General features: G+C 50.2%; 5 protein-coding genes across 5 annotated transcripts; 2 read left to right on the top strand and 3 right to left on the bottom strand.

Annotated features, from left to right (window-relative positions):
• Positions 1-2030: 2030 nt before the first annotated feature.
• On the top strand, positions 2031-5336 carry B0H65DRAFT_67882 (barren protein). The gene is made up of 4 exons (XM_062831267.1): positions 2031-2375; positions 2480-3098; positions 3149-4864; positions 4952-5336. Exons 1-4 carry the CDS (start codon positions 2293-2295, stop codon positions 5255-5257), a joined length of 2724 nt encoding a protein of 907 aa, XP_062687491.1. The 5' UTR covers positions 2031-2292; the 3' UTR covers positions 5258-5336.
• A 1118-nt stretch (positions 5337-6454) lies between these two features.
• B0H65DRAFT_565322 (uncharacterized protein) lies at positions 6455-8146 on the top strand (the record flags this gene model as incomplete). The annotated part of the gene is made up of 4 exons (XM_062830282.1): positions 6455-7801; positions 7898-8024; positions 8070-8087; positions 8133-8146. The coding sequence occupies exons 1-4, from the start codon at positions 6908-6910 to the stop codon at positions 8144-8146; spliced, it is 1053 nt and encodes a 350-aa protein (XP_062687490.1). The 5' UTR covers positions 6455-6907.
• B0H65DRAFT_67807 (eukaryotic phosphomannomutase) lies at positions 8129-9671 on the bottom strand. The gene is made up of 3 exons (XM_062831265.1): positions 9441-9671; positions 8840-9294; positions 8129-8703 (listed from the first exon to the last, which is right to left on the bottom strand). The coding sequence occupies exons 1-3, from the start codon at positions 9543-9545 to the stop codon at positions 8451-8453; spliced, it is 813 nt and encodes a 270-aa protein (XP_062687489.1). The 5' UTR covers positions 9546-9671; the 3' UTR covers positions 8129-8450.
• Positions 9672-11132: 1461 nt separating this feature from the next.
• B0H65DRAFT_67810 (uncharacterized protein) lies at positions 11133-15726 on the bottom strand. Its single transcript, XM_062831266.1, has 6 exons — positions 15369-15726; positions 14907-15040; positions 14446-14832; positions 14321-14390; positions 12872-14258; positions 11133-12820 (listed from the first exon to the last, which is right to left on the bottom strand). The coding sequence occupies exons 1-6, from the start codon at positions 15430-15432 to the stop codon at positions 11404-11406; spliced, it is 3459 nt and encodes a 1152-aa protein (XP_062687488.1). The 5' UTR covers positions 15433-15726; the 3' UTR covers positions 11133-11403.
• Positions 15727-16891: 1165 nt separating this feature from the next.
• Positions 16892-17315, bottom strand: B0H65DRAFT_67764 (uncharacterized protein). The gene has a single exon (XM_062831263.1). The coding sequence runs from the start codon at positions 17169-17171 to the stop codon at positions 16956-16958; it is 216 nt and encodes a 71-aa protein (XP_062687487.1). The 5' UTR covers positions 17172-17315; the 3' UTR covers positions 16892-16955.
• Positions 17316-18117: the final 802 nt, after the last annotated feature.

Raw genomic sequence — 18117 nt, 5'->3', positions numbered from 1 at the left:
TTTCTTAAGAAGGTTGTATTTTAAAGTATAATCGAATAATTTGAATTTATAATTCGATAAATATAATTCTACTTAATTTAAATAATTTAAAGAGTAATTTAGGCGGCTAGTACTAGAAGTACATATTTACTTTTAAATTCTCCCTTCTTCTTTATAACCTTCCTCTTATTCAATTACTTTATATTTCCCCCCTTCTTATAAACTCCTTACAATAATTTTACTATATCCTTTTATAATATAGTCATAATAAAGATTTATTTAACTATTCATCCCTCTAATCCTCTCCTAATCTACTATCGCTATCGAAGGTAAGAAGCTTACCCTCTCTTTTATAATTTAATAGGCCGCGAAATCTATAATATTATAATTTATCTCTTCTACTTTAACGTTATACCTACTATAATTTAAAATTTAATTTAATAATGTAGCAATTATATATATTACTTTTATTTATATAACAAGGTTAAAAATTAGTAATATATAATAGATCTTAAACGTCCCCTTTAACCGACCGATCGTCTTTTCGATAATAATCCGAATTTAAAAGTATCAAAGATTGTATAATTCCTAATAGGTTATTAATTTTAAGTTGGTATATTTTATCTCTTTTAAGTAATAACGTACGCTACAATACAGTACGAAGAGTCTAGAATTATTACTATAGCCCGCGTTAGTTAAATAAACCTATCCCTTAGAGATATTAAAACTATTAGTATATATATAATTTAATACCCTTATATCGTTAGCTAACCCTTCCTAATTAAGCTATATATATACGATTTTACTAAAGAAGTTATAAATTAGTAAAACGTTTATAAAAATACTTCCCTTATAGTTATACTAAAGTTTTTATTCCTTATATAGTACTTTTATATCGAAGTGCGAGCTATTGAAAGTTCCTTATACCTCATAGAAATATAGGAAGAATTTAAAGTTAGATTTAATTTCATATAGGGTAGCTAAAGGAAGGAGTTTAACTGTCACGCGTGGCCAGGGATGGGTACGGGTGCAAGGACTGTACTACCCTAATGGCTAACTTGGACTAAAGACAAGAAGTTGAGGAAAGAAGGAAACCCCAAAAGGGAAGGCTAGATGAGAAGGACTGGGTTTTATACCCTGAACTCTGGGAAGGAGCCAGGCCAAGCCCAGAACCTGAACCATCTGAACCAAACCCGTGAATGGAAGCTACCCGTGAATGGAATCCATGACGACTGGTGGTGCCAGCCGTCACATTAACCTTCCTTTATATTAATATAAAATAGGTATTAAAAACTTTATAGAATATTTTAGTATTAAAGTAAGTACTCTATACGATAGTTGCTAATAAAGATTATTAATTGGTATATTATTTCTAAATTAAAACCGAGGGTATATACGGTTATACGAAAAGTTAAACTCTACATTATAATAAAAAGAAAAATTAATACCTTTTCGTATATCGTCGTCCTCTTCGAGCCGGATAAAGTAGTATATTTACTAAATTACGTTATTAACTTATAGAAAGTAACTAACATTATCCTCAATAACGATTAGAAGTAGCCCAGATATTTATAGAAGAGTTCGTATATTATTAATTAATTATTTCTATTAACGTTTATAGGGGTACAGCGGGTTTATAGTATTAAATTAATATAAAAAAATATTATGACTGTTTATATTATACGTATACGATGGTGATATAATACCTAGCGGCGTTATATTAAAGTACTAGCAGTTATAGTATTTAATTTTATTAATTTTCGTTAATAATAAGGGTAGTTACGTAGCGGTTGAAAATATATAAAAGTACTTTTAAAAGGCTATTTTAGTAGCCCTTTCAATTTTAAGTAGTTTAAAATTAGTCAATTTGAATTTTAGTCAATGTACGCGATTTCATTGGCCATTTCAACAATGTGGGGCAAGAAATTTCAGAGTCGCTTTTTAGTGGGGATTTCAGCACTAAAAATTTCAGAGTATTCCTAAATAGGGCTCTTAAAAACCGGCTCTGAACACTTCAGAGCCCGATTTCAGGGGAGCTAAATACGCCCTTATCATCCACGCCAAGCACCCCAGACTCCCTTCACCCCGCTGTTAGGCCTCAGCACGTGCCGCCACCCGTCACCAGCCCGCTGAAACGTGGATCCTGCCAGGCCTGTCCGTCCAGTGTCCGCGCTACCCAGCATTGGCACTCGTGGTTACGGGCGGGTCAAAGTAAACAAACACCACTGAAACTCCAACTTGACAGCGGCCTGGCCTTGGAAAAGACGTCGAGGTTCACATCTTGTTCGCGATAGCTTCATCACCATCGACAAGATGCCTCGCCTCAGCACAGGTCCGCGACGGAGCCTGAGCAGGGGTCCTGCTGTGCAATCGCCGCTCAAATCTCCAGGCCTCAAGTACGTTTTTTTCTTTGGATTGCGAATTGCGAATTGCGAATTGAAACTCTCGTCGCGTCGCCCTCTTTTTCCGTTTAACTGACAAAAGTTCCCGTCCCGACCAGAATCCCACTAAACGACGACGCCCAAGAAAAGGAAAAACGATCGCGAGGACGCAAAGCCCTCCACGAGGCCCAGATCAACCAGCTCAAGCTCGCCGCGACCGCAACCGCAACCCCCGCGCGCAGCGTAATCGACGACAATGGCAACACTCCGGCCTCCAACGGCCCGCGCACCCCGCGTCGCCGCATCTCCGGCAAGGAGAACTTTTCCATCCTCGACGGCGATGATAGACCGGTCGTGGGCGGCTCCGTCGTCACCCCAATGAAGCGCGTCCCCATCCTGGCCAACTTCGAGGAGTGGATGAAGATGGCGACTGACAACAAGATCAATGCCGCCAACTCGTGGAACTTTGCGCTGATCGACTACTTTCATGATATGTCGCTGCTCAAGGAGGGAGACGGTGTCAATTTTCAGAAGGCCAGTTGTACGTTGGATGGCTGTGTCAAGATTTATACCAGCAGAGTCGACAGTGTTGCGACGGAAACCGGAAAGCTGCTCAGTGGTTTGGCCGATAGTCGCGACAGCAAGAAGAGGGATAGAGATGGCGAGGAGGGTGGTGATGATGATGAAGAGGAGGAAGTGGACGAGAATGGCAATGTGCGGAAGAAGCCAAGAAAGAAGGTTGGTTGCCCGAGTCTCTGTTACAAGCCAAATAATACTGACAATTGCAGACTCAACGATCATCCGAAGCCACCCTCGCACCGTCCTTCGCATCACTACAGCTCAAAAAGTTCGAACTCGAATTCTCAGTAGACCCGCTGTTCAAAAAGGCATCAGCAGACTTCGACGAGGGAGGCGCTAAGGGTCTACTCTTGAACCACCTGATGATAGATTCGCAGGGTCGTATTGTCTTTGACAGCAGCGACGACGCCAACGACACTCTCGACTCACGCAATCAAAAGACCGCCGAGGAGAACGACCAAGATGCCGACCCGGACGCCATGGAAATCGATGCCATGGAAATCGACGGTCAGCCCGAAATGAGCCAGACCCGAACCCAACAACAACAAGAGGAGGAGGAGGATGATGTAGAGATCGACATTGACAGCCTTGGTGCTAGGTTCTTTCCCGATCTTGGACGACTGGACGAGATGGACGTGTGCCCGTCACTCAAGACTTTCATCCTTGGTGACCCCTCCGGATCCCTCGATATTCCCTTCCTCAGAGCGCCCGAGGACTGGCGCCAGGAGCAAGATAGAGCCAAAACTCCTGGCCTCGGCAACAAATCCGGCTTCATTATCGACGACGAGAACCCGCTCGGCTTTGACGATGACGACGCGCTGGGCGCATTCGACCTGGGAGGAGACGTTGACGTAGCCTTCGGTGAGGGTGGTGAAGCCTGGGCCCGCGAAGCAGCCATCGAGCCACAAATGATGCGTGTCTTCGACGCCGGTCTAGACCTAGGAGAAGGCGAAGGTGGTGACGATGGTGACGGAGTCGACGGCGACCTCGAAATGCTCGACCAAGACAAGGGCGATTTCGGCATGGTCAACATGACCAACGCCCAAAAGACCGACCGCCTGCACGAGGACATCCTCAGCTACTTCGACCAAGCCCTGCAAAAGAACTGGTCCAGTGCCGAGCACTGGCGCATCCGCAAGATCAAGGACGTCAACAAGCCACAAACGGGAGAACCGCAACGCCAGCGCAAGGAAAAGCAAGCCTTCGAGATCGACTTCTTCACCCCCATGGACCGCACCCTTCACGACGTCCTGCACAACCAAGCCACTACCAACTCGGCCATCTCGCTCCCCAAAAAGGACTGGAAGTCCAAGTCGCGCAACCTGCTGCCGGACGACAAGCACTTCAGCTCCAAGCAGCTGCTCAACCTCTTCCTTAAGCCCAAGGCCCGTCTCGGCCGCAAGCAGCGCGCCTTCGGTCGTTCCAATGCCGACAATCAAAATCCAGACCAAGTCCCCGAGGGCGCCATGGACGAGGCCTTCTGGGCCCAACAAAAGGCTCCGCTCAACCAAGGTCTCTCCCAAGATGAACATCTACCGCAGGGTGACTACGACGCGAATTTCTTCCAAGACGACGGTCTGCCGTTTGCCAACGGCGGAGACGATGATGATGACGAAGACATGGACGAGGAAGTTTTTGCCGATGCACGGGATCATTTCTCTCCTGGCCCCGGTGGTACGCAAGGAGATGGTGCTGCCGGAAAAGAAGGAACAGCAGGATTGACGATGGACGTGGGCATGACGGGCGCGTTTAATGGGTTGACGGTTACGAACCCGGCCGATTTGGCGTTTGGCACGATGCTGGTTACGCAATCGAGGAGAGTCAGGCCCGAGTATGTGCAGTATGCGAGACGGGCGAAAAAGGTGGATGTGAGGAGGCTGAAGGAGGAGATTTGGCGGGGGATGGGGTTGGAGATGTTGGATGGGGTAGTAAGTCCTTTCTCTTTTCTCTTATTTCTTTTACTCCTTTCGTCCCATCGAGTTCCCTCACTAACATAACTCTCCCCATAACAGACAAACCCAGAAGATTCTCTCATATCACCCCCTCTAACAACCCCATCCGCGCAACCGGGCTCATCAGAGCCTCCAAAGGAAGGCTCAGCAGAACCGCCCACTCTCAAGTTCACGGAAGTCATGAACTCCCTGCAAAAAGTCTACCCGAAAACGGCCATGGACGACATCTCCACCAGTTACTGCTTCATTTGCTTGCTGCATCTTGCCAACGAGCGCGGACTGGTGATCGAAAAGAGCGAGGAGTTGACGGAGTTGTACATAAAGAGGGATGCGAACGCTGTTGTTGAGGAGGGTGGTGGGGAGTGAGTGAGTGAAGGAATGGATGAAACCCTGTTGGATGGAAACATGTTCAGGATGAGCGATGGGTGAGATGTGAGAGTGATGCGATGTTGATACCCTTGGTCTTTGGGTGGGTGGGAAAGTTGTTGTTGTTGTTCTGGTCTGGTCTGAAAAATCGAAATGAATCAAGTCGTGTAAAGGACTGATGTTATGGATGTATGGGTAGGTGGGTGGTTATTCTTTTCTGTTTTTTTGGTCTGGGTGAAGCGTATGGTACAAATACTGGTAGGAATTTGAAGCAAATGGTATGGTACGGAATCATTATAAAGCTCAATTGTTTTTTCCGATGATATGAAATGGGGTCTGAGAGGGTTAGCATCGGGTTTTGTTGTCAGGGATGACAGTTGGCTTTTACGAGGAGATGGAAGTATGAATGAAGGTATCTTTATCGGGGTCGTGAGCTGAACTACAAGGGGACACCTTACCACGGACACGAACTTCTTGGTTTCTAGTGCTGTCATTACAAGGAATGGAATACTTAACTACCTATCTTTATGAAGGAGAGAGGGTTACTGGGAGGGCGCTGGCACTATAGAGGCGTGGCTTTGGCAGCTGTGCTCGACGTCCCTACCGAACCTGTCTGGAACTACAATAGAACTTGGGATGAACCCTTCTTTTTTCTCTTGATATCTCACTCTTCACTTATCTCTTTTCCCTTTACTTCTTTCTTCACTTCTTTCTTCACCCTTTCTTTACCCTTTCTTTACCCCCTATATCCTATCTATATCCTATCTATATTTTATTCCTATCCCATCTGAAACTCTCCACATCTCTCTTCACCTTCTTCCTTACTTACCTGTCGACTGTTTACTGTGGACTGTACTAGATCGATCAAATCCTCGCTGCAACTTCAGATTAGCGCAAGCCCACCGTCAAGTTACGCTTCAGGCTCTTATTTATACCCAACCAGGAGTTGCACGTACCATCGCACAATATTTCCTCAGTCGGAACCTCGGTAACATACAAATCACAGGTATCTTCTTGAAGTTCAACATCCAGACTGCCTCACGTTTCCTGTTTCCTGTTTTTGTGCAATCATCTCAATGATGCTGTCTCGATGATGTCTCCGATGAGGAGTCACGAGCATGACGTTCTCAAACGAACTTAACTCTTGATTTCAGGCGCCCGCTGCCCGCTGACCGGGACCTTATGGTGTGGACATGTTGTACCAGTTTGAAATAAGCTTTGCCTGGTCGACTCGTTGGGCTCGTGTGGGCTCGTATGGACTTGGTGGAAGGGTATGGCAAGACTTGATTAAGGTACCTTGATGTGACACGGAGACAAGATCAGGAATTCAGGATGATATGTTTTTCGTACACAATGAGTTGCTCGGAATGGTTGCCGATGGGAGATGGATAGAGTTATAAAGCTAGTGGCTATCACCGGTGGTTGAACATAGCTAGACCAACCTGAAGAAGATTCCTGCTTGTTGATCATTCCTATTTCCAACAAAACATCAACAGCCGTCCTTCCAACACTTACCTCCAGTCAACTACCTACTACCAACTTCCTCCTTCTTCCCCTCCGTTGTTCATTTTTCGCGCCCATCATCAGACCTCAAATCTATACTCTCCCTCCCCTCTCACCTGCTGCCATAAAAACAATAACAAAGACAAGATGCCCTCCTTCACCACCTCCCTCAAAGACACCCTCTCGGAACTCACTTCCTCGTCGTCCAAAACCCAAGACAAATCCACCACAGAAAACGACCAAAACAAAGACTGGACCCAAGCCTCTTCCCAAGCCGCCCGCGCCTACGACGACTACCGCCAGGGTAACTCCTCCCAAGCGCGCGAGGAACTCGAGCAGGCAGCGAGTGCCGCCGCTTCTGCCTATAAGGGTAGTGGAGGGAAGTTTAATGCTCAAGATTTTGCGGGGGGGCTGGTGAGCGGGTTGATTCCAGGGTCGTTATCCGGTTCTGGGTCTGGGTCTGGGTCTGGGTCTGTTGGTGTGAGTGTGGATGGGGGATTATTGCCGGTTAATCTGAAGGATGAAGATTTGGGCGGTGGTAGGGGTGAGGGTGGTGGGCAGGGGGTTGAGAGTGGTAGTGGGCGTGAGAAGGAGGTTAAGAGTGGTGGTGGTGGTGGACATGAGGAGGGTGTTATCGATATGAACGAAAAGGAGAAGAGCGGGTGTGGTTGTTCCACCAGCACCGGGACTGGTACCACAACAGAAGAATCCTGCTGCGCCAAAACCGGCTCCGGCGACTGCTCTAATTGCAAAGGTTGCAAAGCCAGTAAAGACTCCGGCGAAGATTCCTGTCAGTGTCAGTGTCAATGTCAGAATCAGAACCAGAACCAGAACCAGAACCAGAAGTCAGACGGCAGCAACAGCAAAGGCTGTGCTTGCCGACATGATTCCGGGCAAGAACAAGATAACAGTAACGGCACCCAAAGAGAGGAATACACAAGTGGAAAGTCCTCGTCGTTCAAGGACCTTGGCGCCGGATCTGGACTTGGAGTAGGAGCAGGAGCAGGAGCAGGAGAAGACTACACCTCCAACAACCCTCTGGTACGTTCCCGCTATTGCCCCGTCCGTTTGAGCGTTCTCTGAGCTAACCTGCCTAACTGTTGGGAGCAGACGACTGATCCGAACACCACCGGCCAGTCTACTGTTCATGATTTCGGCGGTACTAGAGCAAGTGGTCGTGATACTGGAAGGGGTGACTTTGAACCGTCTCCTTCTGCAATCACGGCTGCTACTGATGAGCTGATTGCGGGTGCTAAGAATGAGAGTGAGAGTGGGAGTGGGGGCGGAAGAGGGACGGGAACGTTTACAGGTAGTGGTGCATTGGGAGGTGAGTTTGGCGGACAGGATTGATGGAAATGAATTTTCTTGGTAGGATACCTCCCTTGATTCGCGACTGGTTGTATTTTTGCTTATCAGCTTGGTGTCGAAATGTTACTCAGGAGGTAATTTGGGAAGCAGAAAGAGGGAAATAGCAATAAGAAGAACTCTGTGCCTTGTAACAAGCAAGCTCAAGAAAGATGTAAGTCGCTTTCACGAACAGCACAACCAGATCATCCCGACATATCTATCATGCCGAACTCTTCAAGGTCCGTTGTCTTCAAATCATCATTACCAATTATCTTCATCCCTATGTAGGTTTTAACTTATTCCGTCATTGTCTCCTCATCCCTCGGCAGCCCCTGACCCCAACTTAAAGGTCAAAAAGCTTCCTCAACTCAGCCGCCGTGTCCTGCGGTCCGGTAACCGAGTGACCAATAGTCCTAGGATCCTCGTAAATCTCGTAATCGTTGCCGCCCTTGAAGGTCTTGTCGCCAAAGAAGTGGATGGTAGTGTACTCAATACCGTTGGCCTTCTTGGCCTCGTTCTCGAGGTGCTGCAGGCAGTAGGTCTTGTCCCAGCCGGTGGGGAAGACGTCGAAGGAGATTTGGCCGCCGATGGAGAAGCTGTTTTGCGTTTTTGTCTCTGTTAGCTACTGTGCCATTGTGGGAAAGGCGACATATCGAGCGAAGCGAGGAAAAGAAAAAAAGGCCGAGCGCAGTGGACAGACACCACATAAAGGGAAGAAAAGGGAACACATACGTCAAACCCAAATGCCCAAACCTCTCCCTCAACTTCTCCACCATCTCCTTCCTCACTCCCGCCTCCTTATCAAACTTCTCAAACTCGTTTCTCTCCGCGGTGCTCGCATTACGGCCAATCGGGCTGACGTTAATCATGCCATTCCTGTACTCGATGAACGTGCCGCGCTTGATGGGGATGTCCAAATCGGCAATGTAGTGCAGAATCCAGCGGACCAGCTCCTTGTACTGGTCCTCGCCGATCCACTTGATGAAGCTGTTGGAGGGCAGGGGCTGGCCGAGCTTGTAGGCCGTCAATCCGTTCTCGGCAAAGCAGAAGTCGAAGAGGGTGGTGACGTCGACCGAGGAGGAGCCGAGCTGTTCTTGCTGCTTGACTAGGTCGGAGCCGCCGACGAAGCCGATGGCGCATTTTTGGCGGAGGTTGGAGAGGAGGGTCAGCATTTCGGGGGCGACGGTCTGGGGGTTGGGGGTGTTAGCTGATGCGATGCTTGGTATAGGTAAGAGGGGGGGGGGGGGGGGTTAGGTGAAGCTATCACCAGCTGTTCTCAGGAAGGACAGCAGGGCAGGACTCAAGGAGCTTCAGCAAGGCAAACAAAACGTACCAGTCGCGCAGGAGTAAGGGTGCCATCGACATCGAACAAGCAGATGGTGTTCTTGAGCGGGCGCTCCTCGAGAGGAGGATAAGTGATGGGGACAGCGGCAGCCATTGTGATGGTGGTTATGGTTGTGGTTTGGGTGTTTCGACGTGGAAAAAGAGGACAAGTAAACCCTGGAAAGTTGAAAGCTGGGGGAGATCGCCAACTATATAAACACCCAAACTTCAGATCACTTCTCAATTGTTGTTCGTCGCAATGTTAATGGACGAGGACAAGGTAAATTAGAGCGGGGCGCGAGGCGGTCAACGTGTCGGTACCTTCCTGGTTACACACCACTGTTGCATTTGGGGAAGGAACATCCAAATGTACCTGCTTGCACCAATCATCCCCACCAATGCGGTACACGATGTGCTACCTACGGCTCGCTCTTACATACGTACAGATAGAAAGTACATATGCTCTATAAAGATGACAGCTAACAACATCTTCACCTGTTCTAACACGGCCGCTTTCCGGACAATAAACACCCAATATCAACTGAACCTTAACAGACATTCATCCCGTGTCCTCTTACAACCGAGTCAGCGAGTCCAGAGCTCCAAAGATCACAAGGACAAGCTTCAAACATGTGGAGGGGTGCGACGAGACCCACAGTTTCGGGGCGGGGTCGTTTCGTTCTGCAGGGGCTGACCAGCAGCATCCACCAGTCCCCTGCTGCGCTTTGTTGTTGCCCCTGATTTCCATTGGAGCTGAAACTTGAGATCGAGGTGTGTTTGGATGAGATGAGGGAGGGTTAGGGTTGGGCATGGGAAGGTTGAATACGCAGTCTAGGTAGTATGTATGGTAAACTTTGAGGGTGACGATGATCATTGACTCTTGTTGATGGGATGGGCTTGCTTTACTTATACTTGTATCCAACTTATGCCTGTTGATTTTGAGTTACTTACAATGCATGATTATTATGTGTTTCCCCTTTCCCGTCTTTCATTACATCGAATGACCATCTTTACCCAACACCCCGAGACTCCTTACGATGGCCAGAAAACTGCGAACGAGCAAAACATTATTTTTATATAGCTCTCAGCAAAAACATTAACCATCATGCCCAATAAAGCGTTGCTCATGTTGATGTAGGTGATGACAATACGCCAAAAGGAGAAACAACACAAAACCCCCATTGAACAAAAAGAGGCCCAGTAAACATGACATGATGACGACAGGAGAGGAGACATATACATATTATAGAAAAGAAAACAAGAGGGGGGCCAAAAAGCACCGCCACTAACCCAAACCTTATCCCTTAGTTCGTTGATGATCAGAACTTGGTCTTCTTGACTAGACAAAAATGGACCCAGGCCGGGACTCGAAGGGCAGAGAGAGAGACAAGCAGGCAAGCTGAGACCAACGGTGGACAGCCGACAAGGCATCACCAAGATTGATACTGCATCGACGCCCTCCGACTCGATCTCCCACCACCTGCTGCTGCTGATGCCACTCCTCCAAGTCCCACGCCTCCCAGTCCTTCTCCAAGTCCAACTCTAAGGTTCCTCAGTGTCAAATCCAATGATCCCAACAACAACGGCTGCACTTCGCACGCCATTGTTCCCAAGAAGCCGCCATTGCTTCTCCCATGGCGGCCGTCGCCACCTGTACCCGCCGCCAAACTCCTTTCCGCCGTAGCCAGACTCCCCATGCTCCCAATTCGCTTTGGTGTTGATACTAGTTGTGACCCATTATTACCATCCTCACTACCCCCTGCCCCGCTGCTATCACTCCCGTCATAGCCCCATCCCAGCCCATTCAACCCATTACTTATTTTCCTTCTCATACTTCCCCTCTGTCTCATCGACGGGCTTTCAACCCCATTATTCCAACTTACACTGCTGACGCTTCTTCCCCTCACGCCTGCTCTTAACGTATCCTTGATTCCATGAACCGCCATCCTGCTATACCCCAATCCGAACGCATTCTACCGCTCCGGAATGGGCGTCTTAGCCAACCTTCCGCCCGCACTCACCCTCTTCTGCAGCCTCGCTTCCTTCTCCTTCTGTAGCTTAATATCGCTGAGATTAGCAGCGCTAGAAGACCCGCCACCAGAAGCGGAAGAAAGCGCGCTAACACCATCGTACGAAGAGCCGTAACCGGTCACCGCCGATGTTCCGATGGATTCGACGAGGGCGCGACGACCGCGCTTGATTTCGAGGTAAGTTTGTGCGGCGTGACTGAGGGGAAACATGGGTGGTGCGACGGGGATTTCGGCCCCGTTTTGGATTAAGAGTTCGGCGACAGGGAATGGGACCTGTTTATCAGGTCCCGTGGTGGAGGACCCGGGGGTACCTGGGGAGGGGGAGGGCGTCATGGGGTTGGGTGAGGGAGGGGCCGGGTCAGCGGCGGCCAGTGCCAAATATACGGCGTGTGTACCCCTAGATTTGTCCGTTATATTGGGGTTGGCTTTGAGCGCTAGGGCGTAGATGACTTGTTGGATCTCGTTCTTCTTGATGGCTGCTAGGAGGGTCTCTTCGGCAGTTGGATACCGAGACAAGGTAGCGGATATTGGCTCGACGAATGCGCGGTCGACATATTTGGCGGTGATGAACCGAAGTCGTTGCTCCCGCGAGGCTTGTGGTACGAGCTTCTGTTGAGGGTCCAGGCGTGCCTCATACACCATGTTGGACACCCGGTTTCCAACGAGCATCAAAAGCTCAATAATGTCCGGCGTAAACGATGTGGTGTCCAGAGTGAGTGACCGGACTTTGCTGATGTGTGTGCCAAGAGATCGGTGGATACCACTGCACTCGATGCAAACGATAATCGCCAGATTGAGTGACACCCATTCGACCTTGTTGCTGGAGCCACAGTCTGCACACCACGAGTTGCCTTGGTCGTTCTCCCGCATCATCTGGAGCAGCCTATCTGGGCTCTCGTCAAAGCTGGGTGCACGAGCTGTGCTAGGGCGAGCACCAACAGTCGTCCTCCTAGAAGGTATCAGGCTCAGATTCTGGTTGCTGTGGCCATGGAAATGGTGATGATGGTGGTTAATGGACGAGCTCTTGCCCGTCAATACTGATGCTATGTCTCTCCTGTCGAAATCCCAGTGGCTTGTAGACGATGGTGGCGGCTTCATGTCCTTCAGACCGCGCCCTTCCACCGCGCTCTGTAATGCGTTGTTGATAGCCATAATCCAGCTATTCATATCTTCTTCAGATGTTGCTTGATATACGCGTTTGAACTGTGGTGTAATAACTTCAAAACAGAACCGACGCTCTGCATTTCGAGCCTCTCGTACGGAGGCCAAGCGCAGGTCGATCGGATCCATATGCAAGTCTAGTCTCTGCTTCCAATTACTGTATTCAGAAAGCTTGCCCTGGTCAAGCACGATCCAAAACCTGCACAGCGTTAGTTCACCCGTTCATACAGATATTAACCAGACTACTCACTTGTGCCAGCCTTGCTTGTTGAGAGCTCGGGGGTCAACATGTCCCCCTGGCCGGTTGAGAGCCCACAAAAGTCCCTCCTTCCTCTGTGTCATGTCCTTGTCCGCCGCCAACTGGCTAGGATCTTTCTCTTCCAGATCCCGAATACCCCGAAACTTGGCATTTTGTTGCGGGCTACCCACAGGAGGTGGGAGCCCAATAAGGCTCCCCGGCGACCTGGACAAATCGGGAATTTGTGGTGGTTGTACTATCCCTGGTGTGACGGCCGACCGAAGCTGTGATCCTGTACTGTCAGCGCGACCCAAATCGGACTCTCCGTAGGACGCAGTTCCGTTTTGGCCAGTTGAAGGGCTTGGCCCAGACGATGTACCAGGAGGCTCTGGCTCGGCATAAGCAAGGTTGCCCTTCTCCAACAACCGTCTCTTTTCTTCTCTCTCCCGTCGTTGATACTGATACGTCTTGTCCGCCTCTTGAACTTCTGTCGACAGCGCCTCAAGCTGCGGGAGAAGCCCCTCGACCTTCTTGGCTGTGGTCAGGAAAGCCTTTGCCTGAGCGTCAGCGTACTTTGTGAGATGGGAAAGAATTTCCTGCTCTTTGCGGCCTCCAGAAAGATCCTGCATGAAGGACGAATAGTCGAAGCGCTTGAGCTCAAAGTTCTTGCGCTTCGTCTGGTATTTCGAGTCACTCTGTTTCGCCTTGACAGAGTCGTGTCGCTGGCCCAAGTAGCGACTGACATAGGCGTAAAAGTCCTTGCTCTCCTCCTCAAAGTCACGCTTCTTGGCTTCGGCTTGCTTGATATCCAACTGGTATAGCTTATTCATAGGGTCGATTACGATCTTCTGAAGGTTGTGGGTGTTTTGTCGCTCGAACATCAAAATTTCTCGGGCAATCTTGTCGAAGTAATGCTCAATGGCGGGCTGGACCGCGTTGGCGTTTGTCGACGAGACCTCCCTCAAAGCATCCATGAAATGCAAAAAGGCGTCGTTGGCTTCCGTTTGCGCGGCGTATACTTGCTCGGCCCGCTTGATAAGTCGCTTCATCTGCATTCTCATGTTACCTGTCTTTTGTTCCAGGGCCTTCATCGTGGCTCGGAAGACCGGCCCGTCGTCAGATACCGACACATCCTCGCCGGGTCGCGGACATGGCACATCCACCTTGATGGGCTCTCTAGCGGTTTGCGGCGGCTGAGGCGATTGAAGACCGGGCGGGAGAAGGCTAGGGCCTTGATCAATCATGGGCAGATTCGGGGATGCCAAGAAGATTTCATCCTGCTCCAATGTGCTGTCGATTCCAGGACCCAAGGACTGTACCGAGACCGCTCTGCCTTTCGGGGGAACGCTGAGAAGGGGAGGGGATGGCGAACTAGGCTGACTAAGCCATGGCGAGTAGCCTTGAAATTCGTTAGATCTTGTAGGCGAAAAGGGGGTAAAGGGGGTTGAGGCAGGCACGTACTGCTCGTTACAAAGAAGGAAAAGCTAGCGAGGGTGTGCAGTTTGTGCGCACGAGGATCGTACTCGACGAACTAAGCAAGGTTTCAGCAGATGTCCAGACAACACCACCAGCGGGGGAACACAAACGCTGCAGAAGTTCCTCCAGCCCCCGCCCTTGTCTTCTGTGGGCTTAGGTGGCTTCCATTTCCAAGTCCACTCGAACGATACCGAGGGGCTACCGTCTGTCGCATAAACACCGACTAGCTCAACGTTTGCGTTCTTGTGAAGATTCGGGTCGGCCTCGAACTCGCGTGTAAGGAGGTTCTCAACCTCGCGGGGGGTGGAGCCGTAGACAAAGGTAAGACCATTGATTTGTGTATCGGTTAGACCGTGTGTCTCAAGGGCGCCGGCAGCATTCTGAACCACTTGATGTGTTTGGCGTACGACGAAGGTAAAGGTAAAGACGAGCTCGTCGTCGTTTGTGAGCTTGAGTAAGAAGGTCGGAGGGCAGCCAGGACCGGCGGACTCGGTATCCTGGAGAGAGGCTTCCTGTCAGCTTGGAGAAGGGCCGAGGGTATGAAGCCCACGCTTGGGGAGGCATTGCGCACCTGAACAAACTCTATCGGGGTGTTCTCGCCTATGGAGCGAGATACTGATGCTCGTGTAGCTGGGAATGCATTGGGAACAATGTTGATCGAGGTGCGCTTTCGCGGGCTAGAGATGACGAGTGAAGAGATGGATACTGTCAGACAGAAGAAGGGCAGGTCAGCACTAATTCAACAGCTGGAGAAACGCCAGATCCAGATCGAGTGCGATGCTCGGGTTCGATCTCGGTGAATCGTGAGACTTTGTGTCAGCCAGCATGGCCGGGGCGGGGGTCGGACGGCGGGCGGGACAGCCACGAGGCCAGCCAGCCGGGACATCCAGGGACGGCCGCGTTCACGGCCGAAGGAAGGGATTCGAAGCTCGCTCTCATTTCGTGTGTCGCAATTGTGTGTTCGTGCTGGCGCAGAGGATCTGACATGACATGACATAACGAGAGGAGGTGTAAGGGAGTTGCAACAACATACATCGATTCTGGTCTCTAAGATAGACGGGTGTGCCCTCGTCGGGCGTGCTGCTGACCTGACCCATCTCGACAGCGCGATAGTGCAGAATGCGGCAGCAAAATGCAAAACATCAAGATTTGGGGGAGGGACTGAGGTTGCCGGACGCGATGAGTTGGCCGAGATAATCCGTCGTCTCTCTCGCTGTTGTCTCTCTCGCAGTCTCGCAGAAGGTCGGTTCGCGCGCGGCGCAGTGGATGCTGGATGGACAGTGGTGTGCAGGCGGGCCCAGGCGGGTGGACTTTCCAGACTGCGCTAGTCCGTCCTCCGATACTGCCAAACTGCGCTAGCCGGACTGTGTGGGTTTTGTTTGGCAATGGTTGGTATGGTTGATATTGGATGCTGCTGCTGCCCGCTGGAACGACGCCCCGGACGGGACAGGACACACGGGAGGGAGAAGGAGTCTCGAGCGGTAGAGGTACCAGGTGCTGAAGAAACAACGGTCGCGGTTACGGGACCCAGCAAGGTGAGGCAGAATCGCAGGAAGTTGTCGTCGATCTTTCTTCAAGGTGGTCGGGTCAGGTTCCTTGCCCTTCTTTTTTACCTTGTTCGGCAACCCAAGTAAGGGACAACTTACAAGACAGGCACACAATGGAAAGAGCCGGTCAGTGGTGGATATGCGAGTCTGGACGCCCGTCGACTGCAATCTAATCGGACAATGGACGTTAACGGCCAGGCGGCTCTCCAGCGGTTCCGGATGTCTGATGCGCTTCCACTTGCGGCACACGGCGGGGTTCGACTGGAATGATGGAACTCAAGTCACCGAGTCTTTGGGGAGACTTTTGGAGGGCTTGGCAACCAAATCGACCAACAACCCTGACGGCCAAGAGCTGCTCTCTCCACTGCCAGGGGCAGGTGGATTGCGCGCAGAGCAGACGTGAAACTCCACACTGCCCTGGAGGTTGTTAAGGGTTCAGGTTGTTGCTGCAATGCTGCGAGCCTGCGATTGCTTCGAGTCTCTAGAGTGGAGCAAGTGTCAAGGGGAAAACGAGATGATGTCCATGTCGTGCAACCAACACGCCCGAGTTATCCAACGGTTAGAATGTGTCTTTTCTTCTTTTGACTGGACACTCCAAGACTCTTTGATTTCCGATTTATCAAAGTCTGTCCTTTTTTTCTAACGAATGGCCAGCTCTGAATATGCAGTGCGCCTCGAACCACGCAAGCGCCGAGCAGATGGGTCATCTGGCAAAGACAAAAAAGAGGAGCTTGTGTTCCTTTCGAGCTCGTGATAGCCCCTTTGGCATCACCCGTCCCTGGCGAAGCGTGCCTGGAGTCAGTGTTCCGGCCCTCCCAACTGCCATCCAGTCACATTGTCTCAAAAGGCCGTATATGATATTGATGGTCGGTGGCAAGTCCTTCAACAACCAACCGAAGCCAACGTGGAAACGAGATTATAAGTGTGCGGCGCATTCGGTATAGACCGCCGCAGATCTTGAACTTGTCGGACTTCAAAACTCCCAACTCGAGGCAGTTGGTCCTCAACATGTGTTATATCCCTTTCGGCTCTCACTCATTTGGCACCTTGGTGGGCCAGAGGACCATGATCATCTAGACCGTCTTGACCGTGGTTGGTGATGATGTCACGCTCCCTCCCCAGATTCCCAAAGCAATAATACCAAACTTATAGACACCATCTTGGTTACCACATATAGACAATGGATGACCAAGACAAAGAGCAAAATAGACAAACGCCTCAAACATGGCTCGCATGGCTGATAAGCAGCTCTGCCACACCCAGCGAGCTGGAATGGTTTCGTGTGCCATGACCGAGACTTTTCTATTCCACCTGGACCCCGCGCGGTTTTGATTCTCCTCCGTTGATACGAGGCGCCGAGTTCCGTTGCCTCGTGTTCAGGGGAGATCGAATATGCGGGCAGGGAAGACAGTTTCTTGCATGCCGCATTCTATAGTAGGGCCACTAGAAGATGCCATCATTGGAAGGGTCCTGGGGTTCTTAGCATGCGTCAAAGTGGACTCCCGTCGTCCTCTTCTGTTCTGCTCTGCCACTCTTTGTCATGGTGAACCTGTGAGAAGTAAGCAAGGTGTTTGACATGGTAAAAGGCAGGCGAAGTCGATATTTTAAATCAATGAGCCTCAGCCACAGCCCCTATGATTTTGGAGTGGCCGGAGTTTTCATGTGCTGGTATATCCGACGGAGTGGTCTGTTTGTTGTCTTTAATCTCGCCCTTTGTCGAATAGCGAACCTTGCGGGTTTGTTGTTAGAGAAGTTGCAGAATGGAATGATTCCAGCTCTGCCAGACATGCTAGAACATGCTCGAGGTTCAGCCAAGCTTTTACGAGTAAAACCAGCTGAAGAAGCACAGAAGCACAGAAATCTCGGCGTCATCCGTCAGCTTATCATTTAGAGAAAGAAAGAAAGAAAACAAAACATCATGACAACACAGGGGCAGTTTCCCATGTTTTCTTAGCTCTAGGGGTTCTTGCAGGGAAGAGTGCACGGGCATATATGACGTTTTTACCCTCCAGGCGCTACGTAAAGGTACCCGAGCAAATTGCAGGAAGGAAGGGATCACTCCGGCCAGTCAGCTACGAACCGCTGCACTAACAAACTGACATGGGCTGGACACCTTCTCACCGGGCGGTCACTGTGCACTTGCGATAGGGAGAGGAGCCGACTCCTTAGGTTCCTCTCCAGGTCCCGTCCCCGGGTCGAGGTCCCTTATCCAACAGAACAACATTTTGATCTTGC

The sequence above is a fragment of the Neurospora tetraspora genome, assembly GCF_033439725.1.
Source record: "Neurospora tetraspora strain CBS 560.94 chromosome Unknown B0H65scaffold_1, whole genome shotgun sequence".
Taxonomy (NCBI): Eukaryota; Fungi; Ascomycota; class Sordariomycetes; order Sordariales; family Sordariaceae; genus Neurospora; species Neurospora tetraspora.
The sequence above is the reverse complement of the archived record's forward strand: the minus strand, read 5'-3'. Positions and strand labels throughout refer to the sequence as shown.